Raw genomic sequence first — 20,310 nt, forward strand, 5'->3', positions numbered from 1 at the left:
AAGTGCTCTTCCATCCTGTGTTCTCCTTTTTCATCTTTTTCTTGCTGCAAGGAGGCAGCTGTGAATATTAGCAACTCAGCCATGCCTCCCATCTACTCYTCACGGTTCAGACGTACATGCTTCATCCACACAAACATTACATCTGACCTGGACAGGGTTAAATTAAAGCCATTGCTCTGTTGAAGCCATGCCTTGAACAAGGAGATTGGATTTGCAAAGTGGTGGTAGTTCAAGCTGCGGTTGGGCAAGCCCTTGCAGTCCGGGCTGGAAGTTGCCGAGTGGAAAAAAAAATCCTGTCCCTGGCAGGGCCACACAAATCACAGTAACACTCTGTGCTCCTGTAAAATAGACATGGATGATGCATCCCAGAGAGTGAGAGCTATATATGCAATATGATGAAGGAGAGTAAAACATTATTTTCCTTTCTTGAGTTGTACTTTTGAAAGGCCTAAAACTTAGAACAGTATAGGTTTGGTGCTCCAACTTAGCGCCTGCACAACTTTGTTGGTTCTGAGGTCTTCAGTCTTCTCTAGATGAGATTTTAGGCTGTGCAATTAAGCCATTGTGTTTTGTGTAGAGGAAGGTAGTTTTTGCAAAATTTTGAGTGCTGCAGAGGTTTCCTGCTGCACTGTTATGAATGGAGTTGTCCATCACTGTCCTGTATCCAGCTCTTTACACTGAAAATGCAACAGGAAAGATTCTTTAGGGTTTAGGGTATCAAAATAATTGTGTGTAAAAACTACTGTAAGAAACCAGTCCTTTACCTTGTGGCTCTCGGGAYGCAGAAAGCTATAGGTGCCAGCAGAGGGCTTGCAGGGTTCCCAGTTCCATAGGGGAACACCACTGGTGTTGTCCAGCTCCGCAGCCCTGACAGACCATGCTGCACGGTGTGTCTCCAGCTGAGCACTGCATACAGGTGTGACCCAGAAAGGAGGGGTTCTGCCAGCTATTCGAGTCTTGTCATTTAGTCTTATGACACAACTKCCTGACCACTGAAGAACTCCCCTAAAGCAATTTGGGTGTTGAACCCAATAGAAAACCTTCTCCCTCCATTAATGATGATCTTTTAATCTTTCCTGCAATGTCACCTGGGAAAAGTTGTGTGGGATATATGCAGACAGTTTTTCTAGACCTAAATGCTATCAGYCAAAATGTGATACAGCCATCTAAGAGCTAAGCTAGTTAGGTTTTGTAAGTGCAATGATGAAGTTTAGAGGCACAAATAACAAGGTGGAGAGTTTGAAAGCAAGGAACGTCCTGTGATMCTTTGATGTTAGATATTTCCCATTTAGGGGGACTTTAAAGAACTGCATGGATGTTAAAACCAGTAGATCCTTGAGTATTTGCTTTTTCTTAGCAATTTTCTCCTTTTGTTCACCTACTCCTCGAATCTCTGAAGCAGTGGGGGAGAGAAGAGACACCAAGGAATTATACTTTTCAAAATCATTTTCTAGTACACCTTTTGCACATCTTCCAAGCCATTTCACCATTTTCACCATTGCACGTTTTCACCATCTGTTCATATCTCTTTGCTTGTCATTGAGCCCTGTTGCCATCTGGATTATCATTGCTGTCMCCATCCCTAGCATTTACATTCATTGGGTGGACTTTGAGAATAGCAAGCTTGTTGCAAGGTGTGTTCTTTAGTCCTTAGAGAACACGAAGGAATTGTATGTACTCATAGGTCATAAAGACAGTGTATAKTCCTGGACTGTCCCTGTTGGATTTTGGGAGATCAGTAGAGAAGAAAATTACGGAGAGGTTAGGCTCTATCTGGTCTGTACTGTTATATTTAATTTGGGTCCTGCTTCCTCCTCTGATTTAATACATTCCAATCTTCATGGATACTTTTGKCTCTAGGATCCTATAAGCTTTTTAGCACTTACGTTAATCTCCATGTCAAGGAGATTTCCCTCTAGCTTTAAAATCCACTTCAAGGGGTTGTCCTGAAATATAAATAATTTTTCATGGCTAAGAAATTTTTATATAAATATGCTGTGATGAGGGAAATCCAAAAGCAGCTGCTCTGTTGCTTCAAGAAGGGAAAGAGGCATGTGAGTAGAAACAGATGCAGCAATAGAGGAGGAAATGCAGAGCACAGGGGTTTTATTTTAGTATTTTATAATTAGAAATTGGCAAATTATATAAAGGGGTGATTGAACAGTTCACAGAATCAGTAACAAAACAGTTACTGAAATCTAAGTACAWGGATTCAAGGAAGTGTGAGCCTGCAGGTACAAAAAATACCTGTCTGACTCAGCTTTTAGAAGCCAGTGTCACTTCCCTGCCTGGCTCTTGTTCACTTGACAGGCTGCAGTCATCAGAGACTGGGCACTACTTTCATGCATCTGATTTCAGCTATTATTTACAGCAGAGTCTGTGTTTTAGTAATTCTTGACTTATCATTTGACCTTTCTGATAGAAATAAGACACTGGAGCAGATGGCAGGCTCTGACTTGCTGCGGATTTTATGTTGATGATGACTAAACCTGAGGATTTTTGAGAGAAACWTAGGAGCTAAAGGTGGGACTAAAACAAAACTCAAGATGACAGACTGTTTCTGACCCCAGTCTGGAGTAGGGCGGGAAGGAGACAAAGGACCCTACATGTTTCTCAGTCCTCTCCCATATAKCAAAGTATTTTTCTRTGTGTGTGTGTTCTTTTTTCAGTCATGTATTAAKAAATTTGACTGTGCTCAGTGTCTTTCTGACATGTGACTGTATCTCCTCTACTCCTAATTTGTTTTCTTTATACTTTTTCTGCTTGTTCCTTTTCTTCAAACCACATTTAGTCACTGATATCTTCCTCTTTGCTGCCCAGAGACTTATGACAGCAGACTGCCATACAGTGCCTAATTCCATTATCCTGCATTCATCTGAGTTTACAAATTAAAGATGCCATGGACTGTGATAATACTTTCAGTTACAGATAGCTAAAGTTACAATCCTACAGTCATTTTGACCTAAATATAGTATGTAGGTGACATRTTTAAATTAGGCTGGAGTAATTTAGTAACATCTTAACCATCTGCAAATTTGGTTCCTTGCACTGCTAAAGGGTTTATTAATAAATGATGGTCCTCTGAACAAACTCAGATTTCCATCTTAAAAATTGCCAGTGCATTTATTTTCTTGACTTTGYTTTTCAACTGCTCTTTAATCATGATAGTGATTACCTCTGTGTAATTTCAATTTCTATATAATATCATGGAGAATTTTGCAAAGATATTTTCAAATCTTATGATTCTAAAAGTTATTTTTCTGTACTATTGCACTGTTATATCCTTAGAGTTCTCAGACTGAGCAGTTGTTGAACCATGATAGTCGTTTTACTGCTCCATTTCACCTCTGCCCTCTCTGCACCGCTATCATTCATTACATTCCTGATAACATTTAGATTACAAATTTGTTACAATAAATTCCTTTGTTCTTTCTGTTGTCTCAGTGCAGAGCTTGGGGTTAACTTTGGTTGCTTAATTTAATAATAAATGGAACTGAAAACCTCTTTTCTGGCTTTTGCTTCTGAATTTGCCTTCTTACTCATTAGGTAAAAGGACTACATTATGACTGTGTTGTATCATTGAAAGAAGCATCCCAGGTGAGGCTGGGGGTTCATCGGCAGAGCTGCGAGCTGAGGAGGGAGACAGGAGGGTTTGCAGATGTGCCTCGGGGAACTTTCAGCAGAGTACATGGAGAAGACTGCACTGGCTTAGCTGGTCTCCAGCTGTGCTTCTGACAACTCTGGTGGGAGTAGGAAACCTATGCAGGTGACAAGAAACTCTGTACGGATACACAGCAAGAGCCATTGAAACTGACATTTGCTCTCCTTGGAATAATTTGTGCAAAGCKTTTTTTKGTTTTGGGGTTTGTTTGKTTGKTTGGTTTCTTGCATGATAAATAAAACCATAAAGGCATCAAAACCATTTGTCTGTCTTTGGTCCTGACAGTAGGTAGGTAACTCAGAGGACACCAGCAGTAACCTGCGACAGTGTTCCACCAAGTATGTGAAAAGGCTACATTATGATTAGCTACCAAGTATATACAAGCCAGAGAAACTGCACTTTTTCATTGGCTGTATTCCTTTGTTTCAGGAATACAACACCCTAAAGACAGTACTCCCATTTTTCAAAATGAATTTTGACCTGTGTATGAAATGCTGCAAAAGAGCTGAACACCACCAACAAACTTGTGTCCTTGTGCTGAGGAATGTTTATGCAATTCAGGTAACTTGATGCTAATTGAATGAACTGTAGCTCACAAATGATCTCCAGGCAGGCATCTGCCAGTGTTGCTAAAGTAATGGGAAAACAAGCGCGAACTCATTAACTGCGAGTTCCCCATGAGGGCGGAAACAAACATCACTTTTGGCTCTTTTGCTTCAGTGACGSTGAGATGTTTTAATTTTGACTTCACTGGATATTTTCACTCTATAGCGTGCCACGTCGTGAAGAAAAACATCAGAAGCCAACCCAAAAGAAACCCAAACCGGTTCTTCCCTCACAACTGCACCCTGGCATCTCTGGCGGGGTCGGGCACTGCCCACCCGCTCACAGCCTCGCCCAGGTCACACTTCTGCTCAGCCCACGTCCCGTTCATCGCTGGTGGCCGAAGCTTCTCCTCCCCCGGCGCTCGCAACACCCAGAGGGCCGCTCGGCGGGGCCGGGCAGTGGCGGGGGCGGCCGTGGGGAGGGGTCGCGGCTCTGCTGCGGGGCGGGCAGCGCATCTGCAGGGCCCAGGCCGACACTGCCGCCTCGCCGGGGCCGGGCGTGCCCACCCCGGGCGCCCGAGCCTTTCTCGGGCCCGCGGCGGGGCGGGGCGGCCGCCACATCCCTCCCTCAGTCCCTCCCTTCTTCCCGCGGCTCCGCCGGGACCGGGATGCGCGGCCAGGGAGAGGAGCCGCCGAGCTGCGCAGGTACCGGGGNCGGGCCGGGCCGGGAGCGGGGGTGCCGCCTCGCTCGGCGGTGCCTCTGAGCCGGTGGGGCGGCCGGGCGGGGCGTCCCGGGCAGGTGGCACCGGCGGGGAGCTGGGCCGAGCCGAATCGAGTCGAGTGCGGCCCGCGGTGCCGGCATGGTGTTACAGGAGCCCGCCGGGGCGCCGAGTTTGTCTGCGGCGGGAGGGGCCGCTGATGCCACCGCTGAGGTGCGGCTGTCCCGGCTTCGCTGGGCCGTGCTGCTGCTCTTCAGCAGCTACTCCCTGTGCAACGCCTTCCAGTGGATCCAGTACGGCAGCATCAGCAACATCTTCATGCGCTTCTACGACGTGAGCGCTTTCGCCATCGACTGGCTTTCCATGAGCTACATGCTCATCTACATCCCCCTGCTCTTCCCTGTCGCCTGGCTGCTGGACAAGAGGGGCCTGCGCCTCATCGCCGTGGCTGGCTCGGCCCTCAATGCCGTGGGTGCCTGGGTGAAGCTGGGCAGCCTGAAGCCTCACCTCTTCCCCGTCACCGTCCTGGGGCAGGTCATCTGTGCCCTGGCCCAGGTCTTCATCCTGGGCATGCCCTCACGCATCGCCTCCGTCTGGTTTGGCTCCCACGAGGTCTCCACYGCCTGCTCCATTGCGGTCTTTGGGAATCAGGTAATGTGCAGCTGCACCCCGKCTGGCCAGGCATGTGGGGTGGGCTGCCTGGCCGGAGAACTGGAGTGCAAACCAGGGAGGGGTAAGAGATGCACAGGGCCTGGAGGGCAGCAGCAGGGATCACACGAACTGACACGAAGGATGCCACTGGGTCAGCAGAGGCAAGTGGGACCTACCTCTACAAAGTTCGGTGCAACATGGGGTTCAATGTGATTCTGGCTTTGAGAGGTCTTTGGCTCAGGCTCTTCTCCAGTGCCCTTCACTTCCTGTGCATTTGAATCTCCAGTCYAGGGCTGTGATTCAGTAGAGCCATGAATGGCCTGGCAGGGGTAAAGTACAGTGCTGAGAAACTTTTAGGTAGAGTGTCCTTCAAAGCTTATATCTGCAGTTTCATCTGGACTTGACACTGCAATATCCTCTTCCTGCTGCCAACTAGATCTGACAAAGGAGGTTCACTGTCTAATGAAAACAGTACTTGTCACTCGACCCTGGGGGAAAAGGACTTTAGCACTTTCATACCTCTTAAAAGTAGGTACAGAGTTTCCACAAGCAGTTGCTTTGAAAAAAAGAAAAATTCCATCAGCAGTGTGAGGTCAGCTCCCCGAGCACTCTTCTATCGGTGCGGGTGCCAGAGGCCAGCGACTTGCACTTGCAAACTGTGACTGACTGTCTTTTCTTGCAGGCAGCTAGTGCTTGGAGGAGATAAATTTTTACACAGCTTTGAAAGGATCAGGGAAATAGCTTCTTGACCCTTGCACCTGAGCACGTGCTCATAGCAGCTGAGCGAAGCGGATAGGCCAACACTGATGCATAAGTGAAGTGAATCTGGCTCAGCAGCCCTGACACAAAGAAGAGGAAAGTAGAACCTGGCATTAGCTTCTAGGCTGGACCTGTGCCCCTTGCTTTCAGATCCAGTGTACTCCCCTACAGGTGATTCTGTGCACCATCCTGGACCATTCAGCCTGTGGATGGCTGTCGTTCAGRTTTGAATGGTTTTCAATTTGGATAGCTTCTAATGCAGGCTGCTTTTTCCTGTGTTTCTGTGTTTTATGGATACTGCTGAGGCAAAAAGAGGTAAATCCTTGGAGATGGTATTTTAGGAAGTGAAGTTAGCAGAACAGCACTAGGGAATAAAGGAGACTGCTTTACATCTTCTGGAAAGAGAAAATATACTTATCTTTTCTCAGAGTGCATCTAAGCTTTCCCTTTTGCTCTTATCACCCGTTCTGGTGGGCTGGGTTTTATGTGTTTTTAAATGAATCTTTAGAGTGGAAGGCATCTAACGTGGCATGAGCAAATAAGTAAYTGAGCTTTTGCTGTCAGACTTTTTAAAAATTATTCAGGTGGAGTTACTCAACAGTGTGCATTAGAAATCCAAACAATGAAGCTATCAGCCTGTGCTATATGCCTGTACTATACGCCTGTGTGGAGCCATCATCATCCTAAAAGGAGTCACTTAATATAATGGTTGTGAAAAGCAAACTTTGGCTACCCTTTTGGTTCTTCACACTCCTCTGGCAGTTGAACTGACATGACAATGAGACCTCAGTTCAGTACATAGTCTGCTTTGTCAACTTTCCTTTTAGAGAGTTGGAGAAGTCAGAAATGGCAGTGACTAAAGACAAAGCATAGTCCAGAGGGAAGACCTATTAATTCCCAAAGTCAAGCATAATCACAGTGAATGAAAACTAGCTTTTTTGTTTACTGGTGATGTTGGGYGGGGGGAAAAAAATTGAGGCATCAGTTTTTCCTGACTGCAGTTAAAGACTGTGTGTTAGGGAGTGTTAACATAGGGTATAATACAGTGGTTTTGTAATTGCAGTATAGTAAATTACTCCTTATGCTCATTTCTCTACAACTGTATGGTCTTCCTTTCATTGCCCTGCCACTTAGTTTAATTATTGTTATTATTGAATACCAAGAACTGTTGTCCCTCTCCATCAAGAATTTCAAGCAACTGCATGAAGCAGCAGGAATGTGTCRCTGCTTCTTTATTTGCTGTACTTGCCCTCTTTCTGCTCCTGCTGTCTTGGCCCCAGGCTGCACCTCAGCAGTGCTGCCCTGAGGAGAGTCCTKCCTGCTGGCTCATCTCAGTCTGCTGAGGCCATGTCTGCTCAGGACACCGCTGCTGCTTGCTGGCTGATGGTAACCTTCAAGTTCAAASTTAGCCCTGAACAGTAAATCATTGAATCAATCAGACCAGGTATTAAATATTCTTTAAAAAAACAAACAAGTCCTTGTAAAGAATCAGAATCACCTCACTTGTTTCTGACCATGTGTTAGCTGTCGTATCTTAAGTGCAAAGGAAGGTTAGATTGAGCACTCTTGAATCAATGCTGAAGAGCTTCTGGAAGAGTTTCTGCTGGTTTTCATGACATTTTACTTTCCCACATTTCAACAGGAAGATGTGTAGGTGTTTTCCATTCTTTTTACTTGTCCCTGCAAGTTCATGTATGGGGAGGTATAGAATGAAGTTGGCATGTTAGATGCTTTGATGCTTATATATTAGTGTTATTAAAATACTACTGGCTTCTCATTGCTTGAAAGACAATGAAAAATCTATATGGACCCTCTCCATCAAGCTGAAGAGMTGGGGTAGAGAAGTGATATGGAAAGTTCACTAATGTCCTTCAGATATATTTGAATATTGGGAGGAATTTGTCTGACTTGCTTATGAAATACAGCAGTCAGTWGTAGAGTGCCTGCTACATCATCAGTGTTCCTTGTGGAGGACCTTGGTGCTGGATACCTACGTGAAGTCCTACACACAAGAGGTGRATAGGGGAGAGTGGTCTGCATAAGGCCATGCTGCTTGCATTTTGGTGTATTGATTCATTAGCTGGGTCCCTCTTGGGGCTGAGGTTCAGTCCTGACAGGTAGCAGCAAACAGGCTTCTAACTTCTGTGCTGGTGGGAGACGGCCCATCATTCTCTCTGGTGACAGGACTGCAGTGGGAAGAAACGCTCTGCTGAGATATTGGTGTTTGCAGGAGTATGGTCCTTGCTGGAGCAGCAGGTTTTGCCTCTTCATTTAACACACCTGCTTTTTTAATTTGGGGATGAGGAAGCACATGGTCCTTTGGCATGGCAGAACTAACATGGTGGCAGGGATTTTTAGGTAGCAAGTTAAGTTTTCGGGGAATTTTGAAATTTATAAACTGGAGACTGATAGCCAGGTGCCAACTCTCTCTTTCAGCTGCCATAGTGCATTGCTGGACTGCTGTGCCTGGGTTTTAGGCATATCTCAGTCCTACTAGTTTATCTCCTTGTTGTCACTTGACAGGCAAGGGGTGTGGGCAGCATGCAAAAGAAGTGTATAACTGTGTTGCACACGGTGAAAGAACATTTGTGGTTTGGTTTATATTCCTTTGCCACTGGTATTGKTTTTTTTTGATTGAGAGAGACCTTGTACATGGTTCCTCCTGTTTTGACAAAGAAACAAACAGCTGATGGGCTTGGGAATAAGGATGGGGGAGTGTTAAGTGATCTTTTTGCAGTAATTTTGCCTTTTTTTCTTTTCTTAAGCAGGGGTTGATAAAAAGTGATGTGATCTGGGAGGAAAGAAAACTTCAGCCTCATTTTAAACTCTGCCTCAGGGGGAAAATCATGCAGCACCTTACTGATCCTCAGGTGGGGTCTGTCCCTGTTTGTATGTAGCTGCCATGTGACTTTGGAGATTTAGGGTTTCCATAACAGAAACAGCCTAAGGCAGTGGTTTTAGGTGATATCTGAAGCCTGCTAGGAGTGCCAGTCTCAAAGTGATTAGGTGATGGCTTTTGAAGTGTACAAACCAGATGATAAGCTGTGAATGAATTTCAAAAAAATGTTCTCTCACTCCTGATGGGTCCTTTCCTCCTGTTTTGAATTGGGAGAAAGAGTCTGCCTGGGGTAGTGGGTGGGGTGGGTTTTGCCATATAATTGGATCTGCAWCATGTGAATGGCCATTGCTTTTGGGCTGTTGAGCCTACAGTGCTGTTTGTGCTGAGCATGTGCCATTGTTTGAAGTCTGCCTGACAATTCTGTTCTGTACCTTTTGTCCTTCAGGGTTGCTGGTATCTGAAGGTCTAAGAAACATTGTGGAAATGTAGAATGTCCTGTGGAATTCCTGTCTTCCAGTCTTTGAATGGACTTCTAGATCTCTTTGGCTGTTCTGTCTTTGCTGGAGGATTCCCATCCCTTCAAATGATTCCCTGTTAGAAATATGGGCAGGTGGTGATCTGTCTCACAGCCCTCTGTAGCTTGGCCCTGTATCTCCCAGAGTTTTATCTGTCAGAATAGAGTTTTTAGTGACAGTAGCTAATGGTTGACCTGGTAGCTTGTAGTGGCAGTAGTTAATGGTTGACGTTCTGCAGTGCTGTCTCCTTTCTCTCCCTGAAGAAAAAAGGGCAGGGTGGATCAGAGCCCTTGGATCTCAAGGAGTGCTATGTGGCCAGCTCTCCAAGTTTCTGGGCGTGGCTCAGTGTGGGAAGGCAAGCTGACCAAATAGCAATGTGGCTTTCACAGGAATGCCTACATTTCTATAAATGGACACAGGAGCCTGAAATGAACTTTTTCTACCCATTTCATGTGGTGCTCCCTTCCCAGACATATACCAAAGGCATCTCCCCCTTCTCTCTCACAGAAGAATTTAGCYTTTAGGTTAAGTTCTGTGTGGGAGTTTAAATGAATGTCTGCAGTGTTTCTGATGGTAGGGTCTATCCTATGGCACCCTCAGCACTTGCCCCGCAGGGTCCCCAGTATTGTCTCTATTAGGTGACTGTAGTATTATAYCCTCACTGAGGATTCCAGTAGCAGGTGAGGTAGCAGTCAGAGCTGAAACCCCTCTTCTGCTTTGTTTTCTCTCTTGTCTACTGCTGTTGTTTTGCTGTGTTGCATTTCTTTCCCAGCAGACTGGGGGAAGGTACATTCAAGGCTGACAGGCCCTGAATGACTCGCACAGGGGAATAGTCTTCAGTGTACAGGATTTCATCATATTAAGCATTATGAGATGATGCCACAGAAGCAGAAGTATGATGAGGAAGGGAGTTTGCTTTGTTTCCAGAAGAGATTTGGTTGTGCAAGTACAGTTTGGAAAAACAAAACATCTTCCACCTCTGTGATAAAATAGACCTTTAGTCCTGTCTTATCRTAAGGCTGGATTACAATTTTTCCTTTCACAACTTGTGTGCTTTCTGCTTCTTAAAACACTGGGAGAAAGTTATGTAAGCTGTGCAAATATGTACATTGACTTCCTGATTATCTGGATTTCAATAGCTCTTCTAATTTTGCTGTCAGTGCTATGGAGAAGTATCTTCTGAACAGCAATCTGTACAAAAGCTTACTGTGTAGGAATTGGCAGCTTCTGCTTAAAAAAAGCACCTCAGTTGAGCATTTTCAGTTYTCCAGTAGCATGGAAAGGCAGCTGGGACATGTGCTGAGAGCAAGGTGTTGGGAAACCCATGTGCATTTGGGAGGCACAGTGTGTGAGAAGGCAGTGGCTGCCTGATTTCTGCAGGCTGCGATACACGAATTAGAGGGTTAGAAAGTTCAGCTACTCCKGTGAAATGTCAAGGTTACAGTTTGGGGGACGCCCATGTAGTTAGAAAAGGAGGGAGGTTATAGAACRTAGGACAGAGCTTTGATACACGGGCAAGAGAAGAGGAGGAGACTGTGTTGTCCGGAGCTCTGGAACAGGCCTCTCCTCAAAGGGGTTTTCTAAATGAATCCACTCAGAGGGAATGTGGAGTCTCTCCTCCTAACTCTCCAAAGTCTTGGCTTGGGAACTTGCTAATCATGGTTGCAAGGTGTTGAAATCATGGTGTCTGAAAAACCTGTTGTCGTGGTGTTTATCAATCTTTTGATTGCTCCAGTTTCTGCCCACTTGGCCAAACCAGCAGGCTGCTGGTCTCAGAGTTTCCTGGGACTCCTGCCTATGCTGGGCCTCTTACAAGTTCACATCACTTTTCTCATCTTCCATTTCTGATTTGAGTACTTTGTAAGAGACCATTTGGTATGTTTGTGTCCAAGTAGTGTGGATAGACTGTTGACATGTTCTTTTGAACTCCTGGGATCAATATCAGCTGGTTCTGATGCCTCATAGAATAAATKAGTTGAAATAAATTGGGTAGTATCTTCCACTCATAATGCTTCAAATTCTTGGTATGTGAAGAGGTTCTGTTGATGTGGAAACCTGAAATACATATCATGTYACAAATGATGGTGCAAGACCTCCCTCTTTCTCAAATGTTCTCCTTCCACAATGGTCACCTTTTGGCCCATCTGTCAGGTTTCCTGATTTTGCTGTATTTGAAGAGTTTTGAAAGCTGTTCTGATGCCTCTTTTGGCCTAATTATGGTTTTACTTTAGCTTGGTCCAGCTTGCTGTCATTTTTCTTTGCTTGAAGGAATAATGTCCAGTTTTTGACCTGTGTAATTTCTGGTTTTGTTGGTGGTTTGTTTGGTTTTTTTTGTTTTTTTTTTTTTGTTTTTTTTTTTTTTGGTGGTCTTGGGTTTTTGTTTTTTATTTTATTTTTGTTCCTTTACTCTGATCTAAAATATTTTGCTTATATTCTCGAGGCTTACACTGAGCCTCTGATTCAGTGTCTTTGCATAGTCTTAATGCCACATGCAAGCATTTAATTTCTTGAGCTTTTCTTCTTAATTTCCACTTAAYACACTTCTTTGCACTTAGGCAGTTTCCTCTTGTGAGTTATATATTGCTGTAGTGTTTTGGAGGGTGTTTCCTTTTTTTGTTGCTGCTGCAAGCAAGCTGAATTTGAATGCAGTGCAGAACCATTCTGTAATATTGATCAYAGTCACACTGTGCTGTTTTAGGTCAAAATCACAAATTGTGCTGCCTCTTACAAGTTTTCCTCAGAAAAGAGTATTTATGGAATCCAAAAATGCAGTCTCTGCATCATCCCTGTCATCACGCTTATTTAGCTTGCAAGGGCATTGTCAAAATTTCTTACTGTTGTATATTTTTGCTATTGCAGCATCTCTCTCTCTGTGTCTTTTAACATTTTAATTGACCTTCTGGATTTGGTGGTCTCCTCTGTYAACATTTATACCTACTTATGGAATTTTATAGGGTTTCTGTATTCCTGTTGCTGACTTAKAGTTTTCTTTGAGGTAAGGGTCCACTCCCACACTCCTCCATCGATCATTCATTTACAATTTTTATACTGATACACCACTGGTTATCTTCCTTTAGCAGATTCTTAGCAGCTGACCTTAGACATGTCATTTTCTATTTCAAGACTTTGGGTACATTTATACCATCTTCTTAGCTACTTGCTCTTGGTTTTGTTGTTTGTTCTTGTACACACTTGAATAATGAATACGATGTTGTTGTGACCAGTCCTTGGCAAAATTAAGGTAGGAAATATGTTCCTTCTATTCTTTACCAGTCTTTAAAGAATAATTTAATAAAAAAATAAAAGTGCACTCTGCCGTAGTTGTTGACTTTCCTGGTAGTGTGTTYAAAAATTACCCCAAAGTCTTCTTAAAATAAAGCACCAGCAGTCTGATCTTGTGGAGAGATCCTCAGAGATCAGGACAGTGCTGGGTGTTTTGGGTGAGAGGATTCTGAGTGATGTGCCGAATTTTGAGAACAAACCTATATATAGGTATTGGAGACCTATCTGCCTTTATATAGATTGGAGATRCAAATTAACTAAGAGGGACAGCACTATGATCCATTATGACTGATGGTCTCTGTAAGAAGGGTAGCACAAACTTTTGTAGAATTTTTACATGGCATTATTTTCCCTGATGTGCAAGGTATGGAGAAGGGAGAAACATTGTTTTTCCCTTTCTAAARCAACTTTTAAATTTTCTGGTTAATTGGTTACAGTGTTTCTGTGGGCTGATGGCAACGTGCCTAGTAACCTGCTGAGAACCAGGCTAAAAGTCTCCTTGTGAAAGGTAAAGTATGTGCAGTGTAATACTCACCATGTTGTTGTTGACAGCTTGTCTTCTTTGATAAAAATGATATGAATAATCCAGGATTGTGAGTGTCATTCAGGAAATCTCCCATTTTAGTCAAGTCTAGGGGCCTCATCTTCATAGAATTAATAGCACGAGTTGCTCTGAAATATAAAATTTAGCTCCTATTGCTATGATTTTTTGTCCATTGTGCTACCTAGTTCTTATCAAAGGTATAATGAACTCCTAATGGATAAAAGTTGTTTCTTTTTGGGGGCRGAGAAGACAGAGGACAAAACATCCATTGATGGTTAGAAAAAATTATCAGGAAAATTTTTCTGAAAAGGCAACAAGTAGCCCAAGGCTAAGTCTGACCCAATGGGTAAGTGATGACTATAGGACCTCCCAGTGAAAGATTTCTGAACAATTTGCCACACAGACTCTCAATACCTTCTCTGCTAGGTATATCAGGTAGATCCTTTTTCAGGAAGGAGCAGCTGGAGAGACACTGGAACAGATTGAATCTCAATTGTGGTCCTGGAGAAACTTAAGTCAAAGGTCAGAATAAAGCATGGATCTCTGCTGTTGTTTTGCTGCTGTTCAGCAGCTCATGTGGCTAGCATGTGATTGCAGAGAGAAGGAAGCCAAGAAGTACCTAGCACAGGAATCCAGCCTAGTTCTTCCAAGAATGAAACAGTGGTAAGACAAAGAGTCCGTTTCCAGAAAGATCTTTGTAAACCTTAGTTGGGAAAGGGTGGAGGGCACATGGGAGACCTGATATATAAGAGTCAGTAGGACTTTTCCCTTGAATGGAAAGGAGCAATGTTGAGAGTCTCTTCCTCAAAGGTTAAATCTTTAGGAATGCTCTGGAGATAGAAGGGAAGCCCAGGGTGGCTGTGTCCTGGGCCGACCAGGCACACCAGGTCTGCACAGGCCCCAAGGAGGGCAAAATAAATGTGCTGCAGAGGCAAGCAGGCTTCTGCCCTCTACYAGCAATCTCTGTGAGCTTCTGTGTTTGATGCCATTACCTTTCTTGTGCAGCTTCAGGCTTGTGCTGGGAAGGGGGAGGCATGCAATTTGATGGAGATTAAATCTTGAAGCCTCTAAACTAAGTGATAGTTTTGCTAGGCAGTGCAGAGGAGGAGAGCCAGCCTGACTTGCTGTGATGGAGGCTGGGGATAGGCCATGTCTGAACAAAACTGAGCTCTGGCAAGTTTAGTCCTGTGTCAGAGCCTGTCTATGCCATGTGGGTGTCAGGGCAGTTTATCCTTCCTAATGGTCTTTTAAGTTTCCTTGTAAACTTTTTCAGTCCCTGACTTGCTATCTGGGATGGCACAACTTTGATGTACCTTCAGTCTATGTAACCAAACCTCAAATGTTCATATTCCTGACAGAACCTTGAACTGGTAGGGCACATCTGTAATCTCTTGGTGGCTTGTCCCACTGGCTCTCTGCAATGTCCCAGCACCAGGAATGAATTTAGCACAGATATCTACTGCTGTTCCTGACCCAGGTTATTCTAGGTYCCAGTGAAGGGCACTGTTTGACACAAGAGAAATTTGGCCAGACATGGTTGAAAGTCAGTTGTTTGTAAGCTACATAGGGTATCTGCCTGAGGGTAGCAGATAGCTCTGTTTGAATCATAAAAATTCTTCCTGTCTCAAAAATCTACCAGTTGGATGGAGGAGTAGGGTTTTTGTGGAGTTTTCTGGGGCTRGAGGACACAAGCTATTTTTCATCCTAACTACCAGATATGGCTACTGAAATATATTTATTCTGAGATCTTTGTCTTGGCCAGTGAGTGAATCTTCCATAATGAGTCTATCAGCACTCCGGAAACATGGAGACATGTCAGAGAAAGCATGCAAAAAGCCCAAAGAGGTTTTGCTAAAAGGCAGCCTGGGAAACATGTCTGAGCTTGTGCTTGGGTTACAGGGCTCTTGCATCTTCTGCTCTGTGTGCTGATGTGCTTCCATAAGGTTTATGGGCTGCACAGTACTTGTCTTCATTAATCCTTGCTTTCTCTACTCTTCAGAGCTGTTTATCCAGGGACAGTTGCCAAGCCACATCACAAAAACAACCTTGACATCTAGGATACTTGCCATCAACATTTCTTTGTTTTCAACTGTGATGTTCTTCTAGGTTCTCCTGGTGGTCATAGGGTGAGCCTTGTCTCAGGAGGCTGCTTATTTGAAACTGTGTCAAAATTGGCTGAGCCAGATTCATATCTCACTTACTTGGGGTGGTCAGGTTTCTATCTCGGCCCTCGCACTTACCTGGTTGGAAAATAGATTTGTTCAACTCATTAACCCAGCAAATACTGTGGTTAGTTTTGATAGTCTTGTTTTCTGCCATTTTTAATGGGCAAGACTGGATTACATGTTGATCAGGCCYGTGCTAGAGCAAGGACAAGGTAAGGAATGGGATGTGTGTGTGGACAGGAACGTACATTTGTGGAGGAGSTCAGGGCAGGCAAAACCTCCACTTTGATGGAGCCAAGTATTCATTCTGCTCAATTCTGTTGTAAAACCTTGCCTTGAATAGCCTGACAGTAGTAAATGCAATGGGCAAGCCTCTCTTGTGGCCTAATTGCAATGGGTATCTGGCTTTTATCTCCTAATTTTTGGGTGGTAAAGAAGATTTTCATATTGGCTTTGAGATTGGATTAGGCTCATTTGAGAYCTGTAGGGTAGTGGCAACGTTGTGGTTTCATGTTGTGCCTCTGTTTATCTCCTCTCTCCTGCTCAGCTTGGGATTGCTGTGGGCTTCCTGCTCCCTCCAGTTCTGATTCCTAATGTGGAGGATGTGGACAAGCTGGCCTACCACATCAGCATCATGTTCTTCATGACTGCAGGTGTGGCATCAGCCCTGTTCATCCTGGTCATCATAGGTAAGGAGGTGGAAGTGTGCACATGAAACCAGATGGGACTAAGAAGATCAGCTGATGTGTGAGAGGAGGTTTCTGTGCCAGGAACTGGGCTGGGTAGGTCATCTGGGGATGTGTCCTAGCATGCAGCYGACAGGGTCATGCAATACCATATCTTGCTGCTTCAAACACTTGATGAGCAGCACATGTAGAAGGGTGTATAAGATGTTGTGAGTGAGCCTGCCAAATTGTTAATTTGGTCTATTGCCTGCACAATAAAATCCAGGCATGAGTAAGTCCTTTAAAAAACAACAGAAATCTTGCAAGTTTTGTAGTCACCTTCCCTGCAAACAGAGTTCTGGGCCTTGGGTTATGTCTAGGACCTGACTGCCCTTAAAGAGAAGAGAGAAAGAGACAGATTATATGGCATCACAGGAACAAGCTGTTCCCAGTTATGAGTGGACAGAATAAAGCATTAARGACAATAGCAGGACACTAGAGGTGCAATTCCTCTGCCTAAAACATGAAGTAGATGCCAGATCTTTAGCATGAAAGGCTGGAATTCTCATTGGAGAACACAGTTTATTTTCTGAATTCCATGCAATTTTTTTGTTAGGCTCCTCTTGCCAGTTTGTTCATGTTGCTGGTGGCTGACTCAGATGTAGACTTCAAAGAATGTGGGGCAGGGAATAGACAAGGTACTAAAAAGACTGTCTGTGACCTGGCACAGCAGTATTGGCTGTGGCTGGGATTTCTGGATGCTACCTCAATGCTATTAAGGAGCAGCAGATGGCTTGGCCTGAAATAAAACCTGGCATAGATTATTCTTCCCTGGGCAATRGCCCCTGCAGAGCACTAGGCCACCTTTGTCAACTGACTTGTTCCATTCTGCTTTGTCATTTGTAAATCCACATAACATGCATTTGGCTGGTCATCCTTCTAGAGACAAAGGCAATAATAGTCCTGAGAACTCTTTTTTTGCTGCTGGACACTGCCTACACAAAAAGCTAATTGAAGGCAAGGTATTTCCCTTGCCAAGGTGGCAGGAATTGCTGTTGGAATAGAGCTGTTCTTTCCTCTTCCTTGATAAGTTCATGCATGGAGATCAAAGCTTAAGGACAATGGTGTTTTATATACTTGGTTCTACTAGCCCCTCTGCTGTCCATCAAATGGCTCAGTGTGTGCTCAGGCCCTTCAATTGCACCATTACAAACAGATGTACTTTGTGTCTGGTTTCAGTTTTCAAGGAGAAACCCCCGAACCCTCCAAGCCGAGCTCAGGCCTCGATCCAGTCAAGACTGACKGTGGAGTATTCCTACATGCAGTCGATCCTCAATCTGCTCTGCAATGCCAACTTTTTGCTGCTTATGGTCACTTATGGTAAGGTCTGGCCTTTTTTCTTGTGCAGTTATCACTGCTTCTCCTGCCTCTCTGTGCTCTGCTGGGGCAGTAGCTGGCTTGAGTTGTTTTAGGGGAGCATAAGGATAGCTCCCCTTTGCTGCCACAGACCAGGAGTCTTTGTAGCCCAGCACTCCTCAGCAGCATTTATGAACAAATGCAGGGGGGAGGAATGAAAAAWGGCGAGCACACAGAGGATGATATGCCCCTACAACTGTTCTCYCAGTCTTTGACTACTTGCTGTTCAGGGGATTTCCTTATCTATTCTTTTATTCTTTTATTCTAGTTGTTTAGTTACTTGCAGCAAACCAATCTAAGTGCWTACCTAAGAAATATGTAGAAGTGTCTGAGTGCAAGTCACAGCACTGAGTGAAAGTCATTTCCCTAGGCAAGGATATGACTGCCAGACATGACCTCAGTAGAGGTCATGTGGAGTATGCAGATGTGCAGACTTTATCAGCTTCCTAGGCAGTTCCTGTGAAGCAACTGGAAGGAAGGACTGGACAACATCTTCTTATGCCATCTGTCCTTGCACGCTGAATTTGCTGCTTGCTTCTGTTCAGCAGTCTTAGTCTGTTTCTTTGAGGGCAGTGTGGTGTATTGAATCTATTCCCTGATGCTAAATTGGCGTATGAAAAAGTGTTTTTCTTGTTAGCAGAAAGACCATTGTGGTCTGTGCCTGGCTACATAATAGGCTATACTGTAATGACACCTAGTCTGTGGGTAGTTTTGTCCTCACTCTTTCTATCAGCTTGCTATGGAAGCTTCTCATGGGGACAGTTTAATATTGCTGAAAGTTCTGTGCATTCTGCCAGCAWATGTTTCTGAAAGACCTTGTGGATGTGGAGGCAGGTTGGAGAGAGTGAGATGGTGACTTTGTACCTACTGAGGATGCTAATGGTCTTTGGAGTTGTTGGAATCTCTACTCCCTTCCTTCTCAGTGCAGTAGACTTCTAGAATGCCYGTCTCCGATTGCCCTTAAACTCTGCTGGTTTGCATTGCAGCTGCTGGATTTGCCTTTTTTTTTTCCATACTTTATAATGCCTTCTCAGAAAGTGAAGACAAAAAAATCTGTCAGGCAGACTGTGTCTAAAGTTGGATTGTATCATCTCAGTTCACACTTGCCCTTCAGGAAAAAGAAAGAGAAAAGCATTCACTCTAATAGGCTTAAACAAGTCCTAGAGGAGAGACAAGGGCTCTCAGTACAAACAGCATGTTTAGAATCTGACCTTCCTGGGATAATTCTCTTCTGGCAGTCACAAACAGTGTGGAAAATCCGTTCAGTGGCTCATAATTCATTTTCTCTTGCTGCTGATCTGTGCATTTATTTTGCTCCTCTCTGTGTCAGCCTCATGACAATCTTCAGCTTGATTTGAGATGGTGACTGTTACTCAGAGAGGGAACTATGCAGTGCAACTTCTTCTTTTTAAACTTGGCTGGGTTTAAAACGGGGACAGTTTTTCCTAGTCAAGTCAAAAGTTACGTTGGCCAAGATTTAAGACATCTGGAGCCCCATGAGTGCAACTGAGTCATCCTGCCTAGCTAACACAAAGATATCTGCAGCCTGTCAGCTTTTGTGTTAGCATAACATGTCARGAAAGAGAGGGGCATATCTGCTGCTTGTTCATCTCTCCTGGCTGTAGAAAGAATGGGGATCCTTCCACAATGCCAGGTCAGAACAGATCTGCAGACCTCTAGGGTCTTGGTATTACCAGCTGCCAATGGTTCCTTTCTTGTGGCAAGACTTGYAGTGCTGGAAACAGTGGTGGCACTGCTCCTATGTCAGTGCTAGTGAACTGTTTTTCAGGAAAGCCCTCAGAGAACCTTTTCCCCAAGGCTGATGACACTGCTTCCATAAAGCTAAGGCATAACAGGAAATGGACATTACGGAATTCCAAGTCTGTGGGATTGRGCTCTGCATTGGAGAGTTGCTAGTGGGAGGCAGTAGGCAGGAAAAGGATGGGAAATTCTGGGAAAGGTTGATAAAATGGGAGTGATAAGATGGTCTTAAAGAATCGACATTTAATGGTGATGGGGCAGTAAGGAGGAGGTGGAGCAGTGAGGAGGATGCAGGGAAGTGAGATCTGCCTAAGGAACCATTGGGGAGGATTACAAAGGTGAACAAGGGAGAAACTAAGAGTCTGGCATGTAGGTAATAGGCTGCCTACCTGTGGGAGACCTGGGTTATAGTCTGAGGCCTGATAAGGGCTCCTTTTGTAGGTGTATGCAATACTTCCCTATTGTGGCCTCTATAAAACAGAGGAGATACTGAGGTATCAAAAATGTTATTCTACATTACAAGCAAATYAGGGTAAGTAGCTAAAGAACCAGGTGGTGCTGGACCTTCAGATGTCCTGCTTTCAGCTACTGGTTCTGATTTCCCTCATCTGAGTGGGCAAATGGCCACTTTCCTGTTGGGAACAACCATTACAGTTTTATGGACATTCAAACAGCTGTAATTCTCACAGAAGCTTCACCGAGCAACTGTGACATATAAAGTGCCTACAACTTTTCTCAGCCCTCACATATGCAAATGTGACACATTGTCTTGATTCTTCGAATGTTTT

The 20,310-nt window shown here is 44.4% G+C and overlaps 1 protein-coding gene across 3 annotated transcripts in view; it reads left to right on the forward strand.

Moving 5' to 3' along the window:
* The first annotated feature begins 4,944 nt into the window (after positions 1 to 4,944).
* The window catches only part of FLVCR2 (FLVCR heme transporter 2), a 35,410-nt gene continuing 20,044 nt past the window's right edge, over positions 4,945 to 20,310 (forward strand). For all 3 annotated transcript variants that reach the window (XM_057375485.1, XM_057375653.1, XM_057375568.1), the window contains exons 1-3: positions 4,945 to 5,576; positions 16,228 to 16,369; positions 17,585 to 17,725. In XM_057375485.1, the coding sequence (XP_057231468.1) occupies positions 5,067 to 5,576; positions 16,228 to 16,369; positions 17,585 to 17,725 (793 nt within the window). In that variant the 5' untranslated portion in view covers positions 4,945 to 5,066. The remainder of the gene's footprint in view (positions 5,577 to 16,227; positions 16,370 to 17,584; positions 17,726 to 20,310) is intronic.

The sequence above is a fragment of the Malurus melanocephalus genome, unplaced genomic scaffold (assembly GCF_030028575.1).
Source record: "Malurus melanocephalus ecotype Western Australia unplaced genomic scaffold, MMel_1.1 scaffold_0, whole genome shotgun sequence".
In the NCBI taxonomy this organism is placed as follows: Eukaryota; Metazoa; Chordata; class Aves; order Passeriformes; family Maluridae; genus Malurus; species Malurus melanocephalus.